This window comes from Lytechinus variegatus, chromosome 8, assembly GCF_018143015.1.
Source record: "Lytechinus variegatus isolate NC3 chromosome 8, Lvar_3.0, whole genome shotgun sequence".
NCBI lineage: Eukaryota > Metazoa > Echinodermata > Echinoidea > Temnopleuroida > Toxopneustidae > Lytechinus > Lytechinus variegatus.
Genome location: NC_054747.1, coordinates 21,119,745 through 21,134,226, shown reverse-complemented (window position 1 = coordinate 21,134,226; position 14,482 = coordinate 21,119,745). Strand labels below are relative to the sequence as shown.

The following is a 14,482-nucleotide window of genomic DNA, read 5'->3' as shown; positions in this document are numbered from 1 at the left end:
TGGGAGTTACATAATATAATTACATACATTCTCATGATGAAATCTGAAAGCTTCTATGACAAAAAACGATTATTCATGTTCCTCCTTTGCTCCTTTTCGTCGCATACAGGGTTATAAGCCGGTTTTTCTAAATCCAACAACACCAAATTACGTACAAAGTTCGGTGGAAAAAACATCAAATTTGCAGCAGTTACGGAAAGAAACCTTAATATTATTTTGATCATCAGCAAAATATATGTTATCAATGCGGCAAGGGCGAAATAAAAAGTATGATGTGTGTGATCTTTTATTTACAAAATTCTGTGAATGTCATGCATTTTTCGCAATGCGTTTTTTGTTTTCATTCTTCCTAATTTGTTTATTAGCGAGAAATACTTCATATTAATCAATGTATCATTTCTTCCGATGATCCGTTTTCTTTTGATTCTCCCTTTTTGCCAGCAAAAAGATGATGGGTAAATACCCCTACACGCTGAGCTCATATGTCAAATCTGATATCATATACTACTAAATGAAAAAAAAAGGAATGAAGCAAATGCGATAACAACACCAAATAACGAACCAAGTTTGGTGGAAAAAATAAACATCAAATTTGCATCGGTAACGGAAAGAAACCTAAATATTATTTTGATCATCAACAAAATATATGTTGTCAATGTGGCAAGGGCGAAATTAAAAATATGATGGGTGTAAGGAAGATAAAAAAAACAAAAGATAAATGTGAGTGAGCGAATCAAGCGAGTAAACGCACTTTTCCTGATCTTTTATTTACAAAATTCTGTGAATGTCATGTATTTTCCGTAATGCGTTTTTTATTCTTCCTCATTTGTTTTATTAGCAAGAAATAATTTATATCAATCAATGTATCATTTCTTCCGATAATACGCTTTCTTTTGTTTCTCTTTTTTTGCAAGCAAAAAGATAATGGGTATATATCCCTACACGCTGAGCTCATATGGCAAATCTGGTAGCATAAACTGGATTACTACGAAATGAAAAAAAAATATATATCAAGCAAATTTGATAATTGAAAATGTTAAATGTGCTAACATATCGAGTATGTTGATTGTGCATAAGTCCTACCGCATGAATAAAATATTGACAATGCACGTTATAAAGAAGTTTAGTGGTGTCACTTATATATAATTTGAACAGCAAATGATGTCCATTTCATTTTTTTTCAGGAAAGGGGAAGTAAAATTAATTTTTACTACATTGATAGTTTCAATGATGGGGTAATTATCGATATCACAAATAAGAGGTGTAGTAAATATAATCTCTGATATTGTCGAAAGCAATATCTTACTTTTCCGATAGATGATCCATTACAAACATCTTATTTGAATAAACAAAGGTTCAACAAATGATAAAGATCTAATTTTCTACAAATTGTTAGTAATTTCTACCTTCACACCCCATCGCTTCGTTATTTCTTTTCCCTCTTTTATCTTTCAATTTTCTGTATGTTTGATTTGTCAAGGATTATAGCCTATACATTTCTTCAATCTTAAATTTCATCTTTATCCTTTATTTCTAAATATGCAAAATAGGCTTCAGCTACAAGTTGATTTAATTATTTTAAACTACTTTTCTTGGTGCTTTTGATAAGTGGAAGTAACGATGCCAGTGTTTGTGGTGGTCGTGGTGGTGGAGGTGTGCTGTTTCCCCCTTGATTTCTTGTTATCATTCTCGACATTATCCATGACATCTTTACCATCATCCCTATCATCATCATCATTTAGATTACAGGAAATTTGAAGCATATTGTTGATGCTAAATGTCTTAAAGTCGAAACAAATATTTGAATAAAAATTATGCATTTTAATGGCAATAAGTCAATGGAAGGTGTTGGGGAAAGCGACAGAGGAATTTTAATCTTGATCTCAACGGAGAGAAAAGCTATTGTTCGTATCGGAACCTTTGAAAGTATTCAATTGTCAAATCAAAAGACGCGCGCGCGGCCCAATTTCTATGAACATCCTGTGCTAAATTACTTTCCTCGATAATAGGTCAGGAGGGAGCGCGGATTAGACATTCCTCATAAAAGGGAGTCTGGGCATCTATTGTTCATGACTTGGTGGCATGAACAATAACGTGTAGTCGCTATCAGACAGGTGGCTACTTTATGAAAGGGGTATTAGTATTGAATCTGTCCGATCCCTCTTTATCTATATTTCAATATATCATCTTTAGTTTTCTATATTTTGTCTCCTTGTGACTGGCAATGCCTTTGTTACAGTATGAAAGCCCGTATGTACGACGAATAGACCCTGACAAAATATGACCAAACTTTACACTGATTCATGCTATAGAGCGATAGTTGAGTGGGTCGCAAATGTTTGTTGCCGACACTGGATAGAAATCGCCTACATTATCCAAAACAGTATATAGTTGAGTGCATCGAACACCACAAATCGTATCCAGGTTACGATTTTTATAAAGCATGTTTTGCATTACGACAATATTGGCAAGAATAGAAATGACATAAGATTTACTCTGCACCAATAATTTTGTTGCGGAATACCGCGCATTCTAAATAAACAAGGGTCTTGTTTTGAAGACTACACGAATGTAAGGGTACGGTTGGCTGCACTGTGAAGATACATGGCTCTAATATATTATTGTGTGTGTTTGCGTGGGGATCGCAGCTGTGCTGTGATTGGTCACTTGATCGACGACAATGCCCTTTTTTGGAAAAGGATGGTTTCAATTGTGTGTGTATAAACCCTCTCGTATTTCAGAGGAAATAACTTGAATAGCAAAATAGTATTTCATTCAAAAGAGCATTATTTTTCACATTTTTGTTTGTTCAGTTACATCAATAGATACGTCATTTGAAAGGGTAAACATTGAACTTTCATATCATTTTCTTAATTTCTTGGTATCTCTACAATTCCTTGGGTTATTTACTCTTTGAAATGTTCATGAAATCATAATTTTCTAGGTTTTACTTATTGAAAAAAACGGTGTAAAATATTTCATCTTTTCTCAATTTTTCCAAACGCAAATTTGAAAGGTCATAACATGATCATAAAGTCCATGAACCATGCATCATTTCATGTGTAGAAGGTTTCGTTATACAACGTACGGGTAAAGAGTTATGACCGTTTTAAAATCAGACTTTGCTTACGTTTCGGTCAATTTAGGATTCCTCGAATATCCCTGGCACTAGAGGGGTATTGGACCTGGCACAGTAAGAGTTAAAGTATACACACGAAGAAAATTCACGAAAGTGATGATTATAGACAAATTATATATGGATGGAAAGGTATTGTCTTTTTATACACAAATATGTCACTAAAAAGTCTTATAGATGTCGTGGAAATGCAAGAAATGAAATTTATTAGACACCCTTCTCAGCCCCCCAGACCGACAATCACGCAGCCGAAAACGGTCGAGAATAATGACGTCACACAATCGACGAGCTCATCATCTCTCTGTGCATCATGCACTGAATCACCTTACTGACCTGTTCAATATCTTCCGAATTTACCGTCTTATTCATGTAATGTGATATTCAATTTCTGTTTTCGACAACTTCAGACCAAACTTGAATCAGAACTGTGTTCCTTTGCCCGTTTTTATTGAATTGTGGACTGTAAAGACCGATTTTGTCCACTGCAGTCGTCATTGTGTTGCTCCACTCCAGTCAGTGAGTGAGTCTAATCAAGAACTTGAAAATCAAAAGCAGCAATTAAGAAGTAAGATTTAATAAATACAGGACTGAATAGAATCTCACATGAAAATAAAAAGAAAAAAGAGCTGGTAGGAACGGGGAAGGGATATAATTTTGAAAAAAAAAAAAAAAATAATCAACGAGTTTCGAACCAGGATCACTGCACTCATTAAAAAAGAAAAACCTACGTGCGTACAGATTTGTCCATAGACCATGTCTTTATCTCTGCCGGGTTCATAATAATATATAAACAAAGTGCGTTCGCTGCTGTTGCCTCGCAATGCTTCGGCAATCCAACTGCAATTCCAATCATTTCGCGATGGATATTGCCGTGTTTTTTTGTGGTTCCTGAACTTGCTACGTAATTAAATTTCATAATTTTTATTCAGTCGTAAAGACGAATTTCTATGCTTTATATTCATAATAATATCAATGTGATGCAAGCATGATTTCTAAGTGAAAATATGCTTTGTTTATTCACGTATATTTCTTGAAAACAAATAATTTTTTCTAAGCTAATTATCGGTTACCAAAATATGTTAAATGTGCATTTCATTTTACTGTTCAGAAAATTCAAACTTTTATCTATGTAATAAGACCAATCTTGAGAGGAATAAACAGTTCTAAGAGCAAAAAAGGCTGATTGGAAAGATCGTCTTCAATGGGCTGCTGTCAGCTCAGCTGCTCACTGCTCTTGGTGTGACGTCACTCAGCTGGAGCTCGCCAGAGGACGGACGAAGGCAGAAATATGCCATGAAAATAAGTCATTTTTGAGAGCTGATTTCTGCAAACTCTAATCACTATTTTAAAAAGTGAAGTTATATATCTGATTAGTAATACTTCCCCTTTACAATGATGACCACAAAAAGTCATTATAAAATACTTTTGATTCTTCGGTTGTGTACTTTAAACGTTCTTAGAATGTTCAATTTTAAAACGGTATGTCATACATTTTCCGCTATCGCTTTGGGTTTTCATTGATTGTTGAAATATGTTTCGTCTTCATGGGTTATGTATTTATTTATTAAACAATATTTCAATAGGGTGCCCTTTCAGCAAAAGCTGGTATCAAGAGGGGCCCTAAAAGCATAAAAACAGTACATGTATATACAAGTGGTAAAACATACAATGTAAAACAAGGTAAAAACATATAAATCGTACATAATTATTAGAAGACACAAAGGCATGAAAAATTAAATCACTAAAATATTTGTGGTACAAGAATCATTGACATTTTAACATTTGCTGGACATTATATATGATTTCAGTTCTTTTTTAAAACTAGAGAGTGTGGATAGGGTTTTTAAATGAAGGGGCAAGGAATTGAACATTGATATTGAGGAAATAATGAATGAGCATTTATAGTATTCAGTATTGCATTTTGGGACATCGAGTAGTAGATTGGAGGCGGATCTTGTATTTACGTTATGTTTTTCGGATACTAATTTAAAATTTTCATTAAAAAAGTCGGAAGATAAATTATTTAAGCTCTTAAATATACATATACATCGAAAATACATTACTCTTTGGGGATAGGAGAACCATTCAAGTGTTTTAAATAACTGATCAGAAGGGGTGAGGACGTTTGCTTTGAGTATTATTCTGGCAGCACGTTTCTGAAGTTTTATTATTTGATTTGTTTGTGTGATAAATCTTAAACCCCATACCTCACAACAATAGTCAATTTGACTTTGGATTAAACAGTTATAGATTAGTTTAGCAGTGGTAACATCAATGAATGGATTAGCCCTTTTCAGTATGGCGAGAGCAGCACATACTTTTTTACTAACGTGTTCTACATGATCATGCCAAAGAAGTTTATCGTCTATTATGACACCTAAACACTTAGTGGAGTGAACCTTATTTATTACTTTACCATCAAACGTGATAGAGATATCTGAATCTGAATTATTATGTTTGTTCATTCTTTGTCTTGATCCCAGAATCATCATATTTGTCTTTTCAACATTGAGAATCAGTTTATTTAATTTTAACCATTGGTTTAAAGCATTTACATCTTCTTGTAAAGCCAATTTCATACTATCTATATCACATCCTGATAAAAATAATGTTGTGTCGTCGGCATACATTGTAACTTGACCATTCTTTATTACATTCGGCAGGTCGTTAATAAGTACATTATACATGTATCTATATATCTGTTACTGTTTTGTAACTACCGTAGAAACTCAGTAGGACCGCGTTTTGCTGGTAAACGCCAAGCTGGTATATGAACCAATTACCTAGGAAACATTTTACGTAAAAAAACGGGGAAAAGGAGAAAACGAGGGAGAAAGGAAAAGAAACGTAGTGGGAAAGAAGACATTATTGTTCATTATAATGTTATATTATATCATATCAAGTAATGTTATATTACATAAGGAACATTTTTTTCATAACTTTGTGAAACATAATTTGCTCAGGGCCTATGTCTTCATTGCTCCTGGTGCTCGCATTGTCTGTTTACCGAGATATATAATCCTGTTATACTAAATCCTCCCGTTTTCAAGTCAATATACACCAAACTGCCAAATATATTTCCTCGTACTTCGAGTTATTATTGTTTTATGTACAATAGTATGCTTCTTTTTCATGACTACTTAAAGTGATTGGCCCATTTTAAGGTCTTAATATAAAACATTTCCTGTCCGTGCTTACGTTTGCAGTAGTGGATTGGTGAAATATGTCTGCTCTCCATGAATTCCTAGAATCAGTCCTTAAAATGTCCCTTTTTCTGATCTGAATATCAAAATTTTTCAGCTCGCGCTTCGCGCTCGCATCATTTGGTTAGCGAACTACGTATGGTCTTCGTGAATTCCTACAAACAAGCCTTAAAATCCCCCTCTTCAGGTCTGAATTTCATAAATTTTCAGCTCGCGCTTAGCGCTCGCAAGATTTGATTAGTGAGATGGGTATGTTAATCATGATTACAAGTGCTTTGTGTGCATGTTTAGATGTAATTCTAACAAAATCAGCAAACGCTTATTGGCACTCGCATGAGTTGACTATGATGAGATGTGTATACTCTATGGATTCCTAAAATATAGTCCTTAAAATCTTCCTGTTTGGGGTCAATGTTTACAAAAATTTCAGCTCACGCTTCGCGCTCGCATCATTTAGACAGGTTCGTATCATGATTACAAAAGATTGATTATAATGGGTTTTAAGTCTGAATATCAAATATTTTAAGCTCGCGCTTCGCGCTCGCATTACTTGACCAGTGAGATAGATATCCGTTTAATGGCACTGTCCTTAAAATGTTTCTATTAGGTCAGTATACCTGGCATCTACCTGGCAACTAAGTGACTCAAAATTTTTGCTGGTGCCCCCCCCCCATGCCGTGACCCACGGTACGCCACTGTCTATATAGGTTAATCAGTCACAGTGGCTGACCTTCAAGATGACAGATGTTATTCTTCGGCCTTTTTGTTATCAAAGTAAAGACAATGGCAGAGTGAGGATTTGAACTCAGAACCTTTTGAATATGAGTTCAACGCTGGAACCACTGGACCACACGACCCGTGTGATGTATAGTCACAATTGATTTGGAAAAAATGCCGTATGAATAAAATTGTATAGTTTTATATATATATATATATATCCACACAGTATGTGGAAGGCTTAACGAAAGTCCATCAAAAGTACTCTTTTTCCAATTACGAAAACAGTGACAAGCGAATCCTTACATTTTATTACGGTAGAGGAGATAGGTGGAAGATCTGCATAAATTTCAGCTTTTGTTTTGTAATCTCTTTAACTAATATTTGTACCTTATTTTGCATGTTTCCGAACCAGTCAAAGTAGATGAGAGACAGAACCAAAATATGAAGAAAAAAAACACAACCAATATTGAGGAATTCTCTTCCACAGAGTTTGGAAAACCCAGACTTCAGTGATCACCTCCAAGGGCAACCTGAACACATTCCTGTTAAAGGAGGTTTTCCACTAGGGCGCGGACAAGACCAGGAAGGGTTGCGGAAGCAACTTTTGTCATTTCGGCATGCTGTCCGCAACCAAATTCCGTAAAAGATTATGCAAATGATCTTGTCCTCGGACACGACCAGGACCGTCTGAGTATTGTCGTAGGACTTTCCTGGGACTGTCCTAGGACAAGCTTATCTAAATAAATTTGTCGGCGTTCGGTGCGGACAGCATGCAGATCGTATTGGGACAGAACCGGAGACATTTAGGACAACGTCACGAGTGGTAAAATCACGGACTAGGACAATAGGACAACTTGCGAATACTCCATGAAAATTATCGTTCATGTATTTTTTAAAAATGGATTTAGGGGTGTTATTTGGGTTTTCTTCGACTACAAAGACTATATAGGATTTTCTTTTATTTCAAATCAAATTGTATACATTGGTGGACATCCCAGGGGGACAGGGGCGACGCGTCCCCTCACTTTTTGGAAAGGAGGGGGCATTTGATATCAAATGCCCCCCTCCCCAATATTTGGAACGAGCAAAAAATGAAAAAAATGGAAAGAGAGGGAAAAGAACCAGAAGGGAAAAGAGAAGAGAAAATGAAGAGGAAAAACAAGAGGAGAAAGACGAGTAAATTAAATAAGGGGGGGGGTCATGTCACTATGTTAAATTTTTGCTCACGCTTTGTGCTCGCATTGCCTAATCTATAACTTGCTCAATAGACTTATATTGAGCTTAAAATATCAAGTTTTGAAGTAAATATACAAAACATTTCTCGGACATTAAGTTTTCAATTTGTTTGATTTACAAATACATTTTTTAGTTTTCTGTAAAATAACTATATTTTATGGTCTAAATATGAACATTTTCCGCTCGCGCTGCGCGCTAGCATTATTTGATTTGTCAAATAACTATTCTCTTCGTGTATTCCATATTTTTTTGAAAAATATCCCTTTTTAGGATGGTCTGATTGTGAATAGTATCAGCTAAAGCTGCTCGCTTGCATTTTGATTGGGGAGTTATGTATATCAATAGTAACAAATTATTTTAAATTCCTCTTTCATGAGAGTTTATCAAAATTTTCGGCTCGCAATTTGCGCCCGCATTATTTTGGTTAAAAATATATCAACCCATGCATCTTATTCCTGGTTACAAAATGTCCATTTATCTGACCTTAATATCAATTTCGCGCCCTCATTAGATTAATAAGTAATGTAACAATATTTTCATGATTTCCTAATAATCATTGTCCGTTTTTTCAGAATGGAATATCGACAAGTTTCATCCCTCGCCTAGGAAGATAGTCATCATAGTCATATGAAGACAAAAAATGTCCTCAAAATGTCCCGGTCGCAACTCAAAATATATGTAATGATAAAATAATGATGATAATGATAAAAATATAAACTTGAGCTTCGCACTCGCATCATTAATCAAGCGAGATCCATATCCAATTCGTAACTGCGCTTAAATTCTTTTTTTTTTAGATCGGAAATTCAAATATCTTTAACTCGCTCATCGCGCTGTTATTATTGATATTATACACTGTTTAAAAAAAACGTGATTTTACAGAAAATAAACAGAAGATTATGCAGAAAGCGATAACACAATCATTCTGTAAATTCATTAAACAGGAACTTTTCTGCAATTCAACAGAACAGGTCTGTTTAAAAAGAGGAAAAAGGGTGTTTTATTCAAGGAAATATGTAAGTTTGCATACACCAAATACCAATTTCCTGTAAGATTACGCAATTCGCTAAGATTACAGGTGTTCTCGAGACTCTGCTGCAGGAACTTCTTTTATTTTAAGGATAAATTTTCTAACAGTATAATGAAGAATGTAATTAGAATGTCCAGATTCTAGGTCTGGATCTATACACACGCACGCATGTTTATTTAGATACGAATCTTGTGCCAGTTTCAGATCAGATTACCAAATATTATTATTAATGTAGGAATATTATCCATCCTTTTCCTGATTTACAAAACGTGAGATGTCGAATTTCGTTTCGGCTCGCGCTTCGGGCTCACATCAAATGTATAGTCATACTCCTTTCCTGTTCATGCTTTTTAAAAGGTGCTTAGAATGACCAGTATTTAGGTCGGAATGTAAAAAACTGTTCAGCTCGCGCTTCGCGCTCGCATTATTTGATAGTTGAAATATGTAGGATAAAGGAAAGTGTGTTAGCGGTGTAATGTAGTTTTCACTTTTTGAAAGCAGATTTTGTGCATTTTTATACATAACAATAAATTATCTCGGATCTTGATTTTTTTCAACTAAGGAAACTTTATAAAAAGTTCTTTAAAATGTTCATAGCAAAGTCGGGGCTCTCTTTATAACATTACTTATAATTTTTCTACAAATTAATACATAATCATATATTACAACAGAGGAAGAAAACAGGAAGTTAGGATGCAAATTGCATTCGACAGGCACATGCGGATCAAGGGGTGAGGTGGTCTTGCTCACCCTTTAAAAAAGTACAAAAAGAAGAAAAATAAGTGAAATGGAAAGGGAAACTTAAAAAATGATATTATGGAAAAGAAAAAGGGGGTGTCGTGGTGATACGGCCCTCCTCTCCCTGCTGCTGGCTTACCCCTCCCAGTATTAAAGAGATATACAAACAGCACAATAGAAATAGGAATAAACGAAGGAGATGAATGAAATAAGGTGAAATAGAATCGAGGAAAAGAAAATCGCGATAATGAGCAGAAAATAATTGGTCGATATTATGAAAGTGTAAGATTAGAAATATCAGTTTTAATTTTTAGACGAAAATGTGAATCCAGTGTCTAATCGCCTTTGCCTCCTCTTGTACCAATTGAAATAGACTAAGAAAGAAAATGTAAATGGGCAATTCCAGGAGGCCGAATGCGATCGCTACGCCCTATTGACTGCGTAAAAACAGGAAAAATGGAGTAACCAAAGAAGAGGGGAAAAAGGAAGAAGAGTGAAGAAATTGACAGACCTGCAGACGGGGGGGGGGGAGCTAGTTCAATTTGTAAAAAAATGATGGTCCATTTCGCGCTTCATACTTTCAATAGTTTAATCATAAGAAGATTGTGCACGCTGTTCATTTTTTTACGAAAAATACTTAGGTCTTTTCGTCTTTTTTTCGTCCTTGATGTTTGAAAGAAGTAAGTTCGCGCTTCGCGCTCATATTCTATGTTTATGAGAAACATGCTCTGTGCACGACTTTTTTTCAGGAAGGCCCATTTTCTTGTAAAGAGTCGTGGTGTAGTGGTTCTGACTCCCGCCTTGTAAACGGAGAGTTGTGTGTTCGATTCTCACCGCGGGCTAAACTGTCCTTTGGCAAGACGTATTCCATACCTTGCCACTCTCCACCCAGGTGCTAAATGGGTACCCGGTTGGAAGCGAAAGTTATTGTATGCTTGAATTTGCCAGCGCCATTTTTAGGCTGGGATGAATGCAAGGAATGCTTCCCAGGGTGTGGAAACTGTGCACTTTTCATGTGGGATTGAAATGAATCCTGGGGTAAATCGTTTTGAGCCGTTCTGAGAAAAGCGATATTTATAAACTTGCTCTCATTTATTATTATCATTTCTTATTAATGACACCTCATATATGATCAAACAAAGTGCTTAAAATGTAATAGGAACATAAACTTGAATTTCAGTTTGAAATCTGCACCTGTATTATTAATTTTGTTATGATATTTGTCCTATTTGTAAAGTCAAGCGCTGCCTATACGGTCCTTTTTCAGTCGAGTACATTAAAATAATCTAGTTCATAATCAAACATTGCATGAAACATCTTTTTATGTTCAGTACAGAACAAATTAATCTGCTCGCATCATTGCCAGCTTATAACTATTGCAAGAAATATTTGAAGTCCACTTTTCAAATCAGTAGTAAATGCTTGAAATATTCCTCCTTCAAGTCTGTAACCCCCCCCCCCCCCCAAAAAAAAAAAAGAAAAAGAAAAAATCAACTCGTGCTTTGCGCTCGCGTAATTATGTTTAAAACACTGCTTGTAATATTAGGTTCTCAGGTTTGTTTAGTAAATACTAATTAGGCCCCTTGACCCCGTACTTCTTTACTTTGTGTAATTTTCTTGTCTTGTATTATCCCGTTGCCCCCATCTAGTGCTTTTGCAAATGGTTTTTGCTACTTTTGTACTCGTTCCATACATATTAGCATTGGATCCACACATTCCTGAATCATTCCGCTTTCCTTCCTATTCCAGTCCGAACGTTCCTGAAACAGTCCGCTTGCCTTCTTATTCCTGTCCGCACGTTCCTGAAACTGTCCGCTTGCCTTCTTAATCCAATCCGCGTGTTCCTGAAACATTCCGCATGGCTTCTTCTTTCCTTCTTGAAGCTGACCTGATTGCGGTTGGTTTCCGGAAGACGCGGAAGGGTTTAGGAAGGGCAGGACATCATCAGGACATCGTCAGGACAGGGTCCCGAAGGTGTCAGGAATTCAATATCCGCGTCCAAATTTTGGTTTCGACCAAAATTTGGATGCGGACAAATTTTGATTTCCCGAACACCAGGAAGGGTTTAGGACAGCGAGCGGACACTCCTAGGAATGTCCGGACAGGTTGCGGAAGGGTCGCGGATTGTAATTTTTACATTCCGCGCCTTGTCCTGACGCTGTCCTGGCCCTAGTGGAAAAGGGGTATAAAGAGTTCATTTTGATAGACATTGACTTATTGTTCAGACATGTATTATTACGTAAATATCTTTTTGTTAGTGTTTGAAACGCCTTGAGCATCTAATAAAGATGGAAAGTGCGCTATGCAAAACTCATGTATTATTATTATTTGAATTAAAATATTACTTTTCTAATATTTTTTACAAAAAATGAAACCCACCCCAAAATAAAATTTCATGTTGACCTTAAGAGTCACAAGAGTTCACGTGATTCTGTAAAACACTTCTCATAGACTCGTGGGTTAAATGACACTGTTAATATTCATTAAAGTTAAAGATGGAATTAGAGTTTGGAATGTTATACAATCAATAGAATATATATGTGACATTCCATATGGGTTCCTCGAAATGCCAATCACGCCTGTTCAATACGATTTGACGGTCATTTCCAACACATTACTGAGTTGTGAGTGTCAACGTGGTGTTTAATAAATGAAATACCGCAAAGTCGCTGACCACTTAATATTGATGTTTTTTCTATTTCTTTCAACCTCATTTTTCTTATCCAATTTATTTTCTTTCTGAAGCATATACAAATCTCGATGCTAAAGAGATCAAGGCACTTGCTCTAATGAAAATCGAGGATACGGCATATGATCTCCTAATGATGGACATCGAACCTTTTGCTAAGGAGCTTGGGATGGACACGAGTGAACTGAATACATATGATCGTAGACATCAAGCCATAGAGGATGAGCATACAGGAACTGCACGCCTTCTCGCAATGATTAACACCGAAGAAAAGTTCATAGTTCTAAGAGAAATCTTAAGAGGTAGTAATGATAGTAGTAAATGTTCTACAATGTAGGAAAATACGAATATGATTTATGAATTAAAGCATTTAATTTAACTGTTCTGTCCTTTATTCTAACCATCAAATTTAGAAGAACGCACATTTTAAAATGTAAATGTAGCGAGATATATTTCATATCTGTCAATAGTAATGCCCAAAGCTACCACGTTGCTGCTTGGAAAAAATTGATTGTTTCAATTGGTTCTTGATAACGTCTGGGCCACACACACAACAAAATGAAATGCAATTATGTGTTATGAGCTACATTCATTTTGATTTTCTTATTGTAAATTTTCAATCAAGTTTTAACATGTATTTAAATATATTCACGATTACATTATAACACTTATTGGCTCGCCTCAACGAACTTTGGCAGAGACCTAGTGATCACTTATGTTAGTATGTTCAACTTGCTCTCGTGTCTTACTTTCTGCATCAATAATGTTTACACCTCGTCCATTATGTAATACCACCTTGAGTAATGCCACACATACTTCTATGAAGATGATGGGTTCAACGGTGATATGCCGATCAAAAAGTCAACTCAGATGAGGTCACGTCTATCCTTGCTTTAAGCTTTTCTTCAATTAACTCCCATTTGTTCAATTTCGATAATTGGGTAATACCACATGTGTGTTGTTGAGATGATGGGTCAAAGCTCATCTAGGGGTCGACGGGTCATACTTAACTTTCTTCTCTTTTTTTCTGTGTCAATTATGGGTCGAAAGGTCGAGTTCTTGTTCATCTTTTTCTCAGTTGTTTATTTGTGTATCAAAAAACATGTGTGTTTACATGTTGTACATTTGATACTTTGGTACTACTACTTTTATGTCCATGAGGATGATGGGGGTAAAACGTCATCTAGCGGGCAATACGCCAAATGATATGAGTTCATGTCAAACCCTGTTTCCATTTTTTTTTTTCAACATGCTCTCATTTCTTTATTTCTGCATCGGCTGTATTAACCCTTGATAAAAAAATAATCCTAGGGTAATACCACGTGTGTGTTCATGAAGACGTTAAGTTCAAAAGGTCATCTAGGGGCCAAAAGATCACATTTCATATTTACTTAATTGCGAAATCACGCGATAATCGGTTCACGAACCATCTTGTTGTTTTAGTTTAATCCGTTCATTTATCATGTGCATAGTGAATATTAAGTGGCAGTATAACATTGTTTGTCCTTTAATGTAAGTGTAAGATATCTTGTGCGCTCTCTTCATATCTATATTTCTCTTGTTTTTCCCCCTTTCTCTCCCCTGCCCCGCCTCGATTTATCTATTTTTCTTCTCACTTATGGATTTATCACTGCACAGTAATTCGTGTTAAATTGTGTCGCCTATAAAAAATTACTGAACAGTAGGCCTATATGATACACACACTAAACTCCTCAAAAAAAGTTTGGAAA

At 35.6% G+C, this 14,482-nt stretch overlaps 1 protein-coding gene across 1 annotated transcript in view; it reads left to right on the top strand.

Moving 5' to 3' along the window:
* Positions 1-13,585, top strand: part of LOC121419554 — a 36,084-nt gene extending 22,499 nt beyond the window's left edge. The window contains exon 11 of the mRNA XM_041614010.1: positions 12,809-13,585. Within this exon, the coding sequence (XP_041469944.1) occupies positions 12,809-13,089 (281 nt within the window). The 3' untranslated portion in view covers positions 13,090-13,585. The remainder of the gene's footprint in view (positions 1-12,808) is intronic.
* The last annotated feature ends 897 nt before the right edge of the window (positions 13,586-14,482 follow it).